The sequence below is a fragment of the Bubalus kerabau genome, chromosome 1 (assembly GCF_029407905.1).
Source record: "Bubalus kerabau isolate K-KA32 ecotype Philippines breed swamp buffalo chromosome 1, PCC_UOA_SB_1v2, whole genome shotgun sequence".
NCBI classification, from domain to species: domain Eukaryota; kingdom Metazoa; phylum Chordata; class Mammalia; order Artiodactyla; family Bovidae; genus Bubalus; species Bubalus kerabau.
Genome location: NC_073624.1, coordinates 21,158,290 through 21,175,522, shown reverse-complemented (window position 1 = coordinate 21,175,522; position 17,233 = coordinate 21,158,290). Strand labels below are relative to the sequence as shown.

Here is a 17,233-nt window from a genome sequence, read left to right as displayed (position 1 = left end):
GCATCACTTTTTTGCCAGTAGTGACCTGCTGCTCCTTATTGTAATTGAAATCACTTCATGTGACTCTTTGTTACAAGATTCTGTAATAGAATCATTACTAATACTCTTGCAAGACTTTCTGCCTGCTCTCACACTTGTTTTTTTTTTTTTTCTTTTATTGATAACAGTTTTGCCCAAATTTGAGGTCCAAGTGAAAATGCCCAAGAAGATTAGTTTCCTAGAGGATGAATTTGAGGTTTCTGTCTGCAGCCTGTGAGTTACATTTTTTATCTTATTTCTATTTCCCTACCCTGTTTGTATTGCACATAACGATTACTGACCTTCCAACTATTTTAATTAAAGAAGGAACGAGTCTCTCCAACTTATCTGAGCTTAGACCAAGGAGCAGGGGTGATAGCATGCAATATGTTTACTACTGTTAGTAAAATTATTAACTGAGCATTTAAAATGTGCCAGGCAATGTTCAAAGGGCCTTGCACTTATTTGTGTTTTTGTTCTTACACTAACCTTGTGAGATGAGGATAATAATTCTCATTTTACAAATGAGGAAACTATAACATATAAAGAATAAACTAACTTGTTCAAGTTCCTACAGACAATAAATGGCAGACTGGAATTTAAATCCAACAGTCTGGCTCCAGACCCTGAACCTTTCTCCATAATTCTATATTGCCTTGGCAAGTAAAAAAAAAAATACATATAGCTCCATGAAGCATTTCTATATCCCAGACACTGGGCTAAAGTGAACCCAAACCATCTAATTCTGGAGCCCATAGCTTCCATGTTATTCTATGTCTTATTATCTCCTATTTTGTATTGTCCCCAATTTTTTAAACTCTGGGAAGCTAGAAAGAAGTTAAGCAGACCCTCTATCTTAAATGCTGGATATATTAATATAGAATTAAAAATGCATGTCATTTAACTTTTTTGCAAAGTAGAAATAGAGATACAGACATAGAGAACAAATGTAGGGACACCAAAAGGGGAAAGGGGTGTGGGATGAATTGGGAGATTGGGATTGACATGTATACAGTACTGATACTATGCTTAAAATAGATAACTAATGAGAACATGCTGGATAGTGCAGGAAACTCTACTCACTGCTCTGTGCTAACCTAAATGGCAAGGAAATCCAAAAGAGAGGGGATATATGTTTCTGTATAGCTGACTCACTTTGTTGTACAGCAGAAACTAACACAATATTGTAAAACAACTATACTCTGGTTTAATGAAATTTTAATAAAGAAATAAACAAAATGCATGCTATTTATTTCTTCCCTGATTGCCTTTGGGCAATAAAGCCCCCTCCAGTTACATCAAGGAGGTTGGATTTACTGCTTGCTTTTAAAAACAACATGAAAAACATGTGTTTTCCTCCTTCTCACCAGCTTTGATGCTTTACATTTTTTCATCAGGGAGAAAGACTTTTGCTTCATATTTAAAGAGAAGATTCAACAAAGTGACTAAATTTAGTAAATAATGTATTACTTTATCAGCACGTATAGAAATTTGAAGGGGAGGAGACACTAAAAAGAGGAAGCTTAGGGTTTCTGAGACCAAACTTCACCTACTTAACAGTTTGGACAGGGTCTCAAACTTAAGTATGCATCAGAATCTATGGAGGTGCTTATTTCAAATGTAGATTCCTTGGCCCCACCTCTAAATCTGAGGAAGTATTTGGTACTCTGAATCTCACTGCATGTCTCAGGGAATGTCCATGGAGGTTGTCCAGAAAGCATACTTTAAGAAACAATATACTGAGTTCAGCTTCACATCACGCCTTAGTCTGTTCAGGCTATCATAACAAAATACCACAGACTGAGGAGCTTGTTAACAACAGAACTGCACTGTTCACAGTTCTACTGTTGTTCTGTCGCTCAGTCGTGTCCAACTCTTTGTGACCCCATGGATGGCAGACACCAGGCTTCCCTGTCCTTCACCGTCTCCCAGAGCTCGCTAGAATTCATGTCCACTGATTCAGTGATGCCATCCAACAACCTCGTCCTCTGTCGGCCCCTTCTCCTCCTGTTCACAGTCCCAGAGGCTGGGAAATCCAAGATCAGGTGCCTGCATGGTCACATTCTGGTGAAGGTCCTCTTTCTGGTTCAGAGCATCTTCTTATGTCCTCACATGGAAGGAGGGATAAAAGATCTCTCTGGAGCCTCTTTTATGAAAGCACTCACCCATTCATGAGAACTTCACCCTCCTCCCAAAACTCTCACCTCCTAAACTATCAGCCTTTGGGATTTAGAATTTCAACATGAATTTCAAGGTGACATAATATTCAGGCCATACATCACATCCTTCCATCAGATTTGGCAGAATCCAACTTCCCTTTCACTTTTCAGTTTCATGCATTGGAGAAGGAAATGGCAACCCACTCCAGTGTTCTTGCCTGGAGAATCCCAGGGACGGGGGAGCCTGGGTGGGCTTCCGTCTATGGGGTCACAGAGAGTCGGACACGACTGAAGCAACTTAGCAGCAGCAGCAGCGACTATCATGATACAGTTCATTTGTAATATTTTTGTTCTGTAGCTAGTGCTTTCCCATTTAATTCCTCACTTATCCTCTTAAAACATATAAAAGTTAGGGAGGACTTAGAAATACACTCTTGGGACTTCCTTGATGGTCCAGTGGCTAAAAATTTGCCTTCCAAGGCAGGGGGTGCAGATTCAATCCCTGGTTAGGGAGATAAGATCCCACATGTTTTGCTGCCAAAAAAAACAAACAACAGAAGCAATATTATAACAAATTCGGGAAAGGTTTTTAAGTCCACAACAACAACAAAAAATCTTAAAAAATAAAACCAGCAAACAAACAAAAGAAATACACTCTCTATATTTCCCTAATTTTTTTCCCTAAGACAACTTTGGAGGTACTGACAAAGTTAGAATCATAACCTAGATAATATGACAGCAGAGAAAGAAGGAAATAGGCAGTTTTATAGTCAAACCTCAACTGAGAGGAAGGTAAGATCCGAGAAAAACCACACTGTTACTTTTCCATTTGGAGGTGTTTCAAAAAACAATTCAGTACTCATAAGTATGTTCTTTTAGAGGTATAGATAAGACAGTTTCAGAATAAGTACTTCTAAAGTGCTAATGCTATGAAAGGAAATGCAATTGCTGTAGATGAGTAAGATGAATGGATCAAATCATGTGTAGGAAATGTAAGTTATTTATGTTAAATATCTTTTTGTATGACCACTTTATTGTTACAGATACACATATGGAAAGCCTGTCCGTGGCCTAGTGACGATTAATGTATGCAGAAAATATTTACCCTACAGTTCTCCCTGCTATGGAAAATATCCAAAAAGCATCTGTGAAGAATTCAGTCAACAGGTATATGGAAACCACTCTCCCCAGGACACTAACACCAGATCTTGCTTTCTTGCAACTGATAATACAATAAAGAACACAATACAATGCAACATAATACAATGCAATATGAGAGTAGTGTTTGAATTAGTCACCTAGGAAAACTGTGGAATAAGGGAAATATTTTAAGATTGCCTGGCAATAATCAGAACCCACTTGAAGACAGGGCTCATGGATTTATGATCGTATTTATTTGGCCAGTTTTGCAATTTCCTTCTGATAGCAATCAAAATGCCAGGTGTCCAGGCATAAAAGGATGTGGAAGTCTCCAAAGTTGACTTTAATCAAACAGAAAACAGAAGAAAAATATGGCAAATGTTAAGAATTGGGCCAGTGGATAATCAAATGACACTGTGGAATCTAACCTGCATGTGGGAGTCTATGAGATCAGCATCAGGTTGAAGAGAGGGGGACCAAGTGAAAAGATGGATGAGAGTCCTTGATTATATCAGAGATGTAAAGGAAACAGCAGAAGGACATGTATTAAGAAATGAAATGTAAAAAAAAAAAAAGAAATGAAATGTATGAATTACTAATTTCAGAGGAAGAATACAAAAAAGGTCAGGGTGAGGCAGTGTGAGCAGACATTGTCAGGTGTGGAAAAGCAAGTTATAAGTTTAAGTTGCAGAATGAAAGGCTAAGGTGGTAAACATGATGATGAAAGTCAAGATGAATACTGATAAGCAAGATAAACATGAGAGAAATATAGCTGTCAAAATCTTTATCAAATCAGGGAGACTAAGATTCATTTTCATTTTCAAATGAGTCATGACATCTGTATGTAAGTAAATTAAATTGATTAAAGTTGTGCAATAAATATTTATTTATTGTGCAATAAATATTTCCAGGCAAGAATACTGGAATGGGTAACCATTCCCTTCTCCAGGGAATCTTCTGAACCCAGGAATGGAACCTTGGTCTTCTGCATTGCAGGCAAACTATTTACCCTCTGAGCCACCAGGGAAGCCCAAATTAAGTGCGACTAAATTTTACTGTGCAATAAATATCATGCAAACAAGTAAAAAATGAAAACAAATCTTTATTATAATATGGATCCCAATGTTTAGTTTCAAAATCTAATTTCTATAATAAATCATCTAGTCAATAAATATATGTGCTTTCATTAATGTCCTAGATATCAAGAAAACACAGTTAACAATCCCTAGTCAATATTTAGGCTGGCCTGATGACTCAGCAGTGAAGAATCTGCCTGCAATGCAAGAGATGTGGGTTCGATCTTGGGTCAGGAAGATCCCCTGGAGAAGGAAATGCAACCTGGTATTCTTGCCTGGAGAATCCCATGGACAGAGAAGAATGGCGATCTACAGTCTGTGGGGTGGCAAAAGAGTCAGATACAACTGACCCACTGAACAACTACAGTCAATATTCAGGTGGAGATCATTACAGAGGATTCTTAGAACATATTATATCTGAGTTGTGTTTAGAAGAGCTGTAACTGTTGGCCACAATGAGAGTGGAAGCAAGAAAAGATATTTAAGGAACAACGTACACAAAGAGATAAAATTACAAAATACCATGGCATGTTGGGAAACACTGAGCTACGTTGCCTTCAGTTCAGTTCAGTTCAGTCACTCAGTTGTGTCCTACTCTTTGCCACCCCATGAATCAAAGCACACCAGGCCTCCCTGTCCATCACCAGCTCCCGGAGTTCACTCAAACTCATGTCCATCGAGTCAGTGATGCCATCCAGCCATCTCATCCTCTGTCGTCCCCTTCTCCTCCTGCCCCCAATCTCTCCCAGCATCAGAGTCTTTTCCAATGAGTCAAATCTTCGCATGAGGTGACCAAAGTCCTGCAGTTTCAGCTTTAGCATCAGTCCTTCCAATGAACACCTAGGACTGATTTCCTTTAGAATGGACTGGTTGGATCTCCTCGCAGTCCAAGGGACTCTCAAGAGTCTTCTCAAACACCATAGTTCAAAAGCATCAATTCTTCAGCGCTCAGCTTTCTTCACAGTCTGACTCTCACATCCATGCATGACTACTGGAAAAACCATAGCCTTGACTAGACGGACCTTTGTTGGCAAAGTAATGTCTCTGCTTTTTAATATGCTATCTAGGTTGTGAAAGGTTGTTGTTGAATCACGCGAAGACACCGGGATTCTTGGCCCCCGGAGGAGAAGAATTCAATCCAGGGCCAGAGACAAGGCTTGATCGCTCAGAGCTTTTGTGTAATAAACTTTTATTAAAGTATAAAGGAGATAGAGAAAGCTTCTGACATAGGCATCAGAAGGGGGCAGAAAGAGTACATGCTTGCTAGTGTTAGCAATGAAGTTATGTACTCTCCAATGAATCCAAAGAATGTCTGGAGGTTGTAAAGACCTCATCAGACCTACTCCCATAATTTACATTTTAAGATAACAGAAGGTTTAATCCAGAGACTGTCCTTAGGCAGGATACATTATTGTTATATAATCCTAAGGAATGTGGAGAAAGAAAAAAGTTTGTCCTTTCTTCCTCCTTGAGAATTCCAGACCCCTCTCTCCTTGGGGACCCCTAGACTCCCTATCAACCTGCCTAGGAAATGACTCTCTCAGTTGGTCATACATTGCATTAGTCGTGTCCAACTCTTTCCAACTCTATGGACTATAGCCCACCAGGCTCCTCTGTCCAAGGGCTTTCCCAGGCAAGAATATTGGAGTCGGTTGCCATGACCTCCTCCAGGGGATCTTACCAATCCAGTAATTGAACCTGCATCTCCTGTGTCTCCTGCATTGGCAGGCAGGTTCTTTATCACTAGCGCCACATAGGAAGAAAAGTTTAATATGACAGAAATGGGATAGACTTTCAGAAGCGAGGGGAGAAAGCAAAGGTTGGCAATGATTTGATGCAATGATTAGTGAACAAATCACCTGGGGGAAAAGATAAGAACCCAAAAAGTGAACAAAACATCTGTAAAATTTTCTTCTGTGGCCAACACAAAATCGTCATTGGTTGAAAACTGACTTTTTTAAATCACAAATCAGAGAACCCAGGATTTCTCTTCCTTTCTTTTCAGGCAGATGATGAAGGTTGTTTCACACAACTGGTAAATGCTAAATCACTTCAGCTGAAACAAAAAGGATATGAGAGTACATTACAAGTGGAAGCCAAGGTCAGAGAGGAGGGAACAGGTTTGTATTATTATTAAATGTGTATTAACTTGTTGAACATTTATCAAATATTCAATCCATGTAAAATACTTTCTAGTTTGGGGGTCTGTGTTAGTGATATGGTCTCTCCCCTCAAGGAATTAGGAATCTAAAAAGAAATTATACATATAAATGGCTATGTATATATGTATCTATGTATTATATATAACCATAATAAAATTTGGAGGCTTCCCAGGTAGCGCTAGTGATAAAGAAACCGCCTGCCAGATCCCCTGGAGGAGGGCATGGCAACCCACTCCAGGACTCTTGCCTGGAGAATCCCATCAACAGAGGAACTTGGCGGGCTGTGGTCCATAGGGTCGCAAGGAGTCAGACACAACTGAAGCGACTTGGCACGCACCATAAAGTTTTCACAGGAAGTGTTAATAAATAAGGGCACAATGAGTGTGAAGAGAGATAGGTTATTCTAATATAGACCAAAAAAAAACTTCTAAAAGGTAGCATTTAAACAGATTTGAATAGAATGGATTGTATTTCGAAACAGTGAAAGTGAAGTCACTCAGTCCTGCCCAACTCTTTGCGACCCCATGGACTGTAGCCTACCAGGCTCTGAGGAGCCTCTCAGTCCATGGACTTTTCCAGGCAAGAATACTGGAGTAGGTTGCCATTTCCTTCTCCAGGGGATCTTCCCAACCCAGAGATCGAACCCGGGTCTCCCGCACTGCAGGCAGAGGCTTTACCATCTGAGCCGCCAGGGAAGCCCGCTTTGAAACAGTTCACCAGAAAAGCATAATAAGCATAAAACAAATGTCTTCAGCCCCAAAGGAATCTTTAAAAGTAGGCTGGTGCTAAGGTGTTTAGAAAAGTAAATTGTATACTAGAGAGATTAGACTTTATTATGAAATCATTGGATATCTTCAGCTATATTTAAGGAGAATGACCTAATAAACTATTTTTTAAGTTAATTCCAAAAAAACTATTCATATAAATACAATAATTGTTAATTCCAAATAAAATGCTAACTTAACAGAACTCTTAAATATAAAAAAATAGCAACTGAACCATACAATGCTAATTACAAGGGAAGGCAATGATAAAAAGTAAAAAAAAAAAATCTGTTAATGCTATTAAAAGTATGAGTTCATACCCAGAATTATCATAATGCTATTTTGAATATTATCCACTTTTTAAAAATCATGTTTTCATTACATAGAAAAAAACACAAATTTCACTTTTCTTCAAAGGGATGTCAATCCTAAATGTGATTTAAAACATTTGAGTAAAACTTTTTAGTTTTTTCCCCTCAAGCTATTGAATATTTTCCAATTGCTATTTAGTAGTTTTATATAGAACATACACTACTTAGACTACTCAGAGAAAAGAACATGGCATATATTATAATTTTACAATGCAAAAGAGGGCTTTGGTTATATTTTTATATTTTTAAAGTAAAAACTTGATTAAAATAGTCACTTTTATTTTTTTATTGTTATTTCAATTTAAAAAATATATAAGAACAGGAAAAAAGTTAATTTTAGCAGGCATGAAAAGGACAGGCTAGATGAAAAATATGTTACAATGTGTTAAATCAGAATACTATCCAAAAAGACCCCAAAGACTACAATTTTAGGGGTCTGGGAAATGAAAATATCATTAACCAAGATAAGGAAAAGATGAGAAAGAATTATGGTGATGAGGATTTGTCTAAGACAATTCATCATAGCTTGGAATATCAAAATGTCAGTTGATTCACTCGATGGACAATCTCGAAAGAAAAGTCTGAGCAAAATCAGGATTCAAAATGTAAATCTGAAACCATTCTTACTGTATTCAGATCGTCCTAAGAGAAAAAGCAAGTGTTCTGAAAGTAAGTTAATTATCATTGCTAAATTGAGGCTAGAGGTGGACAAGGAGGGGCTCAAAAACTGAAACAACTACAGTCAGAAGATTAGGTAAATAGGTAGAATAAAACTAGAAGACATAGGGTTAGAGAAGGAAATGGCAACCCACTCTGGTATTCTTGCCTGGAGAATCCCAAGGACAGAGGAGCCTGGCAGGCCACAGCCCGTGGGATCACAAAGAGCTGGATATGACTAGGTGATTGAGCACACATAGGGTTAGAGTTGGGGGGAATGAAAAAGTGGTTTCTTTTGACAGAAGGAAGGCTTTCGATAATGGAGATAATATACAGATCACACTTCACTGAATGAAAAAGTCCTGGGTATTGGCTGTACTTCTCGCCATGTGCTGAAAAGAAGGCTTTTGCTGGGGAAGGGGTTTGTGACAGAAATTTAAGAATATTTTTAGGCCAGTGTGAAGAATGAAGTTGTTCCCATATGGTTGCTGGGGAGGAGCAAGACAGAGCAAGATCTCTGAGGAAATGAGGAGAAAATCTCCTCAAGAACATGGATGGAACAAGCAGGATATTTGTGAAACCAGAGAATTGAGGAATTATAGATCTCAATGAAAGAATAAGAGTATATGGACGTTTTTTTGTTACAATGGAGTGAAGCTGGGATGGGATAGGAGGTGAGGTGAATAGAACATACAGAACAGTTCAACTTCTCTGAATTATTCTTCAGGGTTGGAATTAACCGGACATGGATCAAGTGAAATCACAAACACCTTAAGCAAACTGAAATTTACGAAAGTGAATTCACATTACAGACGTGGGCTTCCTTTCTTTGGGCAGGTAAAGTTTCTTTTCAATGTAAACATATTTGGGGGCATATGACTTCTAGGAAAACCAATTTTTATATCAAAACTTATCTTTTAAATTCATCAAAATTCTTTTATTATACAAAAGCAAAATTTATTATAAAAACAAACATTTATTTAGAGTGAGTAAAGAAATTATAAAAACTTAAAAGGCAAATACCTTATATAGGGCTTCACTGGTGGCTCAGCAGTAAAGACTCTACCTGCCAAGCAGGAGACCTAGGTTTGATCCCTGAGTCGGGAAAATTCCTGGAGAAGGAAATGGTAACCCACTCCAGGAGATCCCATGGACAGAGGAGCCTGGCAAGTTACAGTCCATGGGGTCGCAAAAGGTCGTACACAACTGAGCAACTAAACAGTGACAACAAAAACAAAAAGAAGCCTTATAATGAGATACAGAACAACAAAGATGAAGAAAACTGGGGAAGGTAACACCGTGAATCTACTGTTGGCAGTTCTCAATTAAACGCTCATAAGTTATCTAAACAGAAATGTTAAAAAGAAAAATATTTTAGAGCCCAGAAAATAAATCTTACTTTTATATTCTAAGATCTTCATTAGATGACAATGGACAAAAGGTGTCAAGAAGTGAACACAATAGAGTGGAAAATGTTATAGCAATATAACACCTGAAATCAGTTTTCACTTTCTTATTTCTCTTTTCTACTTCTAGGTTCTTCTAGTCAATGAGAAGGATCAGCCAATCCCCAATGAGACTGTAGTGGTCAATGTGGATATGTTTCAGTATAGTGCCAGATTTACTACAAATGAGCACGGTTTGGTGAACTTTTCCATTGATACCAGTAACTTCACATCTTCTTTCATTTCAGTTGGGGTAAGTGGAAATCTAAATACAAAATAAGACACAAAAAATTCTCTGTCAGAAAACTTTCATTTTCGACTTTATGACATGATCTAGTTTCAGGAGACATTTATTAAACCATCTTGATAGTCCCTTGAAAATCCAACATTTTTATAGCTTTATTACAAACTAGATTTTAATTGTTTCTTTGGTAAGCCACTATTTTCATTTTGTGTGAAATATTCTAATGTCCTTATGCAATGTACAACCATAAGGGTATTAAGAAAAAGTTATTGATCTTAATTATGAGTGAATGTGACTAAATTCATACAGTGTAACTTTAAATAAACTTAACGGAAAGTTGTTTATAGATTATGTTTTATTTTGGAAGGCAGCCTATAATGAAATCAAGGAAGCGTGGATCTTAAAAAATCTTCATCTAATGACAGAGTGACTTTATATATATATAAAATGTTTATATATATATATATATATATATATAATGTTACTAAAAATAACTTACTTAAGATCTTTATTCTATCCATTAGGTCATTTACAAACAGAATAGCCACTGTTTTGATAGCAGGTGGCTTGATGAATCTCACATACCAGCAATGCACACTGCAAGTCATATTTTCTCCCCAAGCAAGAGTTACATTCAGCTTGAACCTGTGGCTGATACTGTGATCTGTGGGCAAACACAGGAGATTCGGGTGTACTACATCCTGAATGGACAGATTCTGACAGATGAAAGGGAATTAACCTTTTATTATTTGGTAAGACTAAAAGCCACTGTAGCTTTTCCTAAGTCTATAAACCCTAAAAGATTGCTATTTAGTTGCCAAGTCATGCCGGACTCTCTGTAACTGGGATTTCCCAGGTAAGAATAATGGAATGGGTTGCCATGTCCTTCTCCAGGGGATCTTCCCAATTCAGGATCGAACCCAGGTCTCCTGCCTGCAAGTGGATTCTTTTCCACTGAGCCACCAGGGAAGTTTCAACTAAAAAGATAGAATTTGTATCTAAATAATGCCCTTTATATCAATATAATTTGTTTCTGTGTTTATGAGTGAAAAGAAGTTGCTTCCTAACAAATTAATGCCTTAATTTTTCATTCATGGTCTAGTCTCCCCTGAAACTTTAAGTTTTTTTCATTTTTTTCTGAGTTCCATTGGAAAATTATTGAACAGAAGAGGAAAGCGCTTAGGCGACATTTAGTCAAAAAGAATGTTTTATCATAGAACTCAGTAGATCAATAGACAAAAGATAAAAATCAAAACAGTCAATAGGAAATAAAATGTATAAACAATCTTTAGGAAAAAATGTTGAATTTTACATTAATTGGGAGAAGTGAAAATTTTAAAAATAAAGCAGTAGCTTTTTACTCCTATAAAAGTTCTAAATAATTTACAAGTTCAAGAACTTGTGTGTGACTATAGGGAAACGTATATTGACAGGCATATTATAAATTGGTATGATACTTTTGGGGTCAGTATACCTATTTATGTCAAAAAATTAGAAATATTCAAAGCTGGTAGTTACCCAAGTAAGACTTTTGAACAAAAAAAAACCTTATGTGTAGAAAATTCTGAATAGGAACATAAACTATATATAGTACTTTTGTAATTCTAAAAAAAGTAAAATAATTGACAGTAAGTTAGAATCCTAGTTTTATTGCTTCCTAGTTATGTGACCTCAGGTAATTTACTTAATCTCATCTGTAAAGAATAATGTCAATCATTTCACCTGAATACTGAAGATAGTATTTATGCTTTAACATAGTCAATGAAGCAGAAGTAGATGTATTTCTGGAATTCTCTTGCTTTTTCAATGATCCAGTGGATGTTGGCAATTTGATGTCCGGTTCCTCTGCCTTTTCTAAATCCAGCTTGAACATCTGGAAGTTCTCGGTTCACATACTGCTGAAGTCTTGCTTGAAGGATTTTGAGAATAACCTTGCTAGCATGTGTAATGAGTGCAACTGTGTGGTGTAGTTTGAACATTCTTTGGCATTGCCTTTCTTTGGGATTGGAATGAAAACTGATCTTTTCCAGTCCTGTGGCCACTGCTGAGTTTTCCAAATTTGCTGGCATATTGAGTGCAGCACTTTCACAGCATCATATTTTGGATTTAAAATAGCTCAGCTGGAATTTCATCACCTCCACTAGCTTTGTTCATAGTAACACATCCTAAGTCCCACTTGACTTCACACTCCATGTTGTCTGATTCTAGGTGAATGATTACACCATTGTGGTTATCCAGGTCAGGCAGGAGGAGAAGGGGACGACAGAGGATGAGATGGTTGAATAGCATCACACTCAATGGACATGAGTTTGGGTAAACTCTGGGAGTTGGTGATGGACAGGGAGGCCTGGTGTGCTGCGGTTCATGGAGTTGCAAAGAGTTGGACACGACTGAGCAACTGAACTGAACTGAACTGAACTGAAGCCCTTTTTTATACAGTTCTTCTGTATATTCTAGAGGCTTTCCTGGTGGCTCAGATGGTAAAACATCTGCCTGCAATGTGGGAGAGCCGGGTTCAATCCCTGGGTTGGGAAGATCCTCTGGAGAAGGAAATGGCAACCCACTCCAGTACCCTTGCCGGGAAAATCCCATGGACAGAGGAGCCTTGTATGCTATAGTCCATGGGGTTGCAAAGAGTCGGACACGACTGAGCAACTTCACTTTCCTTTCACTTTCTGTATATTCTTGCCACCTCTTCTTAACATCCTCTGCTTCTGTTAGATTCACACCATTTCTTTCCTTTATTGTGCCCATCTTTGCATGAAATGCTACCTTCAGTTCAGTTCAGTTCAGTTCAGTCACTCAGTCGTGTCCGACTCTTTGTGACCCCATGAATTGCAGCATACCAGGCCTCCCTGTCCATCACCAACTCCCGGAGTTCACTCAGACTCACGTCCATAGAGTCAGTGATGCCATCCAGCCATCTCATCCTCTGTCGTCCCCTTCTCCTCCTGCCCCCAATCCCTCCCGGCATCAGAATCTTTTCCAATGTGTCAACTCTTCACGTGAGGTGGCCAAAGTACTGGAGTTTCAGCTTTAGTATCATTCCTTCCAAAGAAATCCCAGGGCTGATCTCCTTCAGAATGGACTGGTTGGATCTCCTTGCAGTCCAAAAGACTCTGAAGAGTCTTCTCCAACACCACAGTTCAAAAGCATCAATTCTTTGGCACTCAGCTTTCTTCACAGTCCAACTCTCTCATCCATACATGACCACTGGAAAAACCATAGCCTTGACTAGATGGACCTTTGATGACAAAGTAATGTCTCTGCTTTTTAATATGCTATCTAGGTTGGACATAACTTTCCTTCCAAGGAGTAAGTGTCTTTTAATTTCATGGCTGCAGTCACCCACCTGCAGTGATTTTGGAGCCCAAGAAAATAAAGCCTGTCACTGTTTCCATTATTTCCCCATCTATTTGCCATGAAGTGATGGGACAGGATGCCATGATCTTCGTTTTCTGAATATTGAGCTTTAAGCCAACTTTTTCACTCTCCTCTTTCACTTTCATCAAGAGGCTTTTTAGTGTATTTAATTTTCTTGAATACTTATGCTTCACTGACTACACTGAAGCCTTTGACACAGTTTTCCACAACAAACTGTGGAAAATTCTGAAAGAGATGGGAATACAAGATCAGCTTATCTGCCTCCTGAGAAACCTGTATGCAGGTCAAGAAGCAACAGTTAGAACCAGACATGAAACAATGGACTGGTTCAAAATTGGAAAAAGAGTATGTTAAGGCCGTATATTGTCACCCTGCTCATTTAACTTCTATGCAGAGTACATCATGTGAAGTGCCAACGTGGATGAAGTGCCAGCTGGAATCCAGATTGTTGAGAGAAATATCAACAACTTCAGATATGCAGATGACACCACCCTAATGGAAGAAAGCAAAGAGGAACTAAAGAACCTCTTGATGAAGCTGAAAGAGGAGAGTGAGAAAGCTGGCTTAAAACTCAACATTCAAAAAACTAAAATCATGGCAGCCAGTCCCATCACTTCATGGCAAACAGATGGGGAAATAATGAAAACAGTGACAGGCTTTATTTTCTTGGGCTCCAAAATCACTGCAGGTGAGTGACTGCAGCCATGAAATTAAAAGACGCTTGCTCCTGGAAGAAAAGCTATGACAAACCTAGACAGTGTATTAAAAAGCAGAGACATCACTTTGCCTACAAAGGTGCATATAGTCAAAGCTCTAGTTTTTCCAGTAGTCATGTACGGATTTGAGAGGTGGACCATAAAGAAGGCTAAGCGCCAAAGAATTGATACCTTCAAGCTATTGTGCTAGAGAAGACTCTTGAAAGTCCCTTAGACAACATGGAGATCAAATTGGTCAGTCCTAAAGGAAATCAACCCTGAATATTGATTGGAAAGACTGATGCTGAAGCTGAGGCTACTATACTTTGGCCACCTGATGCAAAGAGCTGACTCATTGGAAAAAACCTTGATGCTGGGAAAGATTGAGGGCAGGAGGAAAAGAGGGCAACAGAGGATGAGATGATTGGATGGCATCATCGACTTAATGGACGTGAGTTTGAGCAAACTCTGTGAGATGGTGAAGGACAGGGAAGCCTGGCGTGCTGCAGTCCATGGGGTTGCAAACAGTCAGACACAACTGAGCAACTGAATAACAACAACATAGAGTTATTGCCAGAAAAAAAGAAAAATCTTAAAATTATTTACTTCAGTACCAGACACATGGAGAGTGTAAATACTTTTAATTTTTTGCTGTTTTTTTAAATAAAGGCAGCAATAGATAATACTTACATATATTTTATACCTCCCTTCACTATGTATTGCTTTGCATATAATAGATGCTTAAAATATATGTTGAAAGAATATGTAAATTTAAAATATTAATATCCAAGATAAGTAGTAAATAGTAAGAAAATTCTAAAACATTGTAAAATTACATGTTTGTTATTTAAAGTATATTGTTTGAAGTTTATTACTTAAACTACACAAACTGGAAAATATTGGAAGAGAAATTTAGTAAACAGAAGTAACTTTTGGGTTGAACTAGTGAGATTCTTGTTGTTTGTAAATTATAAATATGTTATTTGTATATTATAAATATGTAAGTTTAATAACTACCCTTTAAAATGATAATAAATGTATTTCCCTCTGTCTTCAGATCAAAGCAAGAGGAAGCATCGCTCAATCAGGAACTCATGTGTTATCCATTAAACAAGGAGAGTGTAAGTATTTTCAGGATTTCTTTTTTTTTTTTTCTCTTAAATTGCCCTAAACACTTTAGCTATTTCTTACATCAGAGCAAATGGCTACCAACTTTCTTCCATCAACCAAAGATGGGGAAGCTGATTTTAAAAATAAGAATACTTGGTTCATTTTAGTACTTTTTAAAATCCTTTTTATAGTGTTTCTATATTTTAAATTTTATTTCTAAAGTAAAATATATTCATTTTATTATTAAATTTTTTTAATGCAGAAAATAACTGAAAAATGAAAATAATCACCAAAGAAATATTTCACTCTGTATGATTTTGTATTAGTTTCTTATTGCTTCTGTAGGAAGCTGACTGGCTAAAAACCACACAAATTTACTATCTTGTAGCTCTGTAGAAAGAAGTCTTACTGGGCTAACATCAAGGTGTCAGCAGAATGAAATTCCTTCTGGAACTCTAGAGGATTACCTGTTTCCTCACCTTTGGCAGCTTCTAAAGACCTGCGTTCCTTAGTTTATGGCCTCTTCTATCTTAAATGCTAGCAACACATCATCTTCAAGTCTCTCACTTGTCTTCCTACCTCTCTCTTTTAGATCATACTTTCCTTCTGGGTTTTCTTGAATCATAAATATCCATTGATATCTGTTAATTAACTTTTCAAGAAATACTCTATTACCAAAGATACGTATGTTTAGTCTCTTTGTTACATATCCCCAGGCTAAATCTCATAAGTAGCATCCCTTTTTTCCTGTTCATTTGAATTATAGGCTATCAGTTTACTAAAGCAATTTTTATTACCAAAAGCATATTTGGAAAGATAAAAAAGTCCATTCACCCAAGGTGAGTGAATATTTTCAAGAAAAATAAAGAATACATATTATAAAGATGAGAACATATTTGTCTTTTATTTTTGACACACCATTTCTCACATTAGTACCTGACACACAGTGGGTATGCAATACATATTTTTTTTTTAATTTTATTTTTAAACTTTACATAATTGTATTAGTTTTGCCAAATATCAAAATGAATCTGCCACAGGTATACATGTGTTCCCCATCCTGAACCCTCCTCCCTCCTCCCTCCCCATTCCATCCCTCTGGGTCGTCCCAGTGCACCAGCCCCAAGCATCCAGGATCGTGCATCGAACCTAGGCTGTCAACTCGTTTCATACATGATATTTTACATGTTTCAATGCCATTCTCCCAAATCTTCCCACCCTCTCCCTCTCTCACAGAGTCCATAAGACTGTTCTATACATCAGTGTCTCTTTTGCTGTCTCGTACACAGGGTTATTGTTACCATCTTTCTAAATTCCGTATATATGCGTTAGTATACTGTATTGGTGTTTTTCTTTCTGGCTTACTTCACTCTGTATAATAGGCTCCAGTTTCATCCACCTCATTAGAACTGATTCAAATGTATTCTTTTTAATGGCTGAGTAATACTCCATTGTGTATATGTACCACTGCTTTCTTATCCATTCATCTGCTGATGGGCATCTAGGTTGCTTCCATGTCCTGGCTATTATAAACAGTGCTGCGATGAACATTGGGGTACACATGTCTCTTTCCCTTCTGGTTTCCTCAGTGTGTATGCCCAGCAGTGGGATTGCTGGATCATAAGGCAGTTCTATTTCCAGTTTTTTAAGGAATCTCCACACTGTTCTCCATAGTGGCTGTACTAGTTTGCATTCCCACCAACAGTGTAAGAGGGTTCCCTTTTCTCCACACCCTCTCCAGCAATTATTACTTGTAGACTTTTGGATCGCAGCCATTCTGACTGGTGTGAAATGGTACCTCATAGTGGTTTTGATTTGCATTTCTCTGATAATGAGTGATACTGAGCATCTTTTCATGTGTTTGTTAGCCATCTGTATGTCTTCTTTGGAGAAATGTCTATTTAGTTCTTTGGCCCACTTTTTGATTGGGTCATTTATTTTTCTGGAGTTGAGCTGTAGGAGTTGCTTGTATATTCTCGAGATTAGTTGTTTGTCAGTTGCTTCATTT

At 37.7% G+C, this 17,233-nt stretch overlaps 1 protein-coding gene across 1 annotated transcript in view; it reads left to right on the top strand.

The window, feature by feature from the left end:
* The window catches only part of LOC129641370 (pregnancy zone protein-like), a 65,794-nt gene that overhangs the window by 10,355 nt on the left and 38,206 nt on the right, over nt 1–17,233 (top strand). Inside the window, exons 7-13 of the mRNA XM_055566100.1 lie at nt 168–252; nt 3,221–3,344; nt 6,399–6,513; nt 9,075–9,184; nt 9,884–10,045; nt 10,561–10,788; nt 15,173–15,236. Of these exons, the coding sequence (XP_055422075.1) occupies nt 168–252; nt 3,221–3,344; nt 6,399–6,513; nt 9,075–9,184; nt 9,884–10,045; nt 10,561–10,788; nt 15,173–15,236 (888 nt within the window). The remainder of the gene's footprint in view (nt 1–167; nt 253–3,220; nt 3,345–6,398; nt 6,514–9,074; nt 9,185–9,883; nt 10,046–10,560; nt 10,789–15,172; nt 15,237–17,233) is intronic.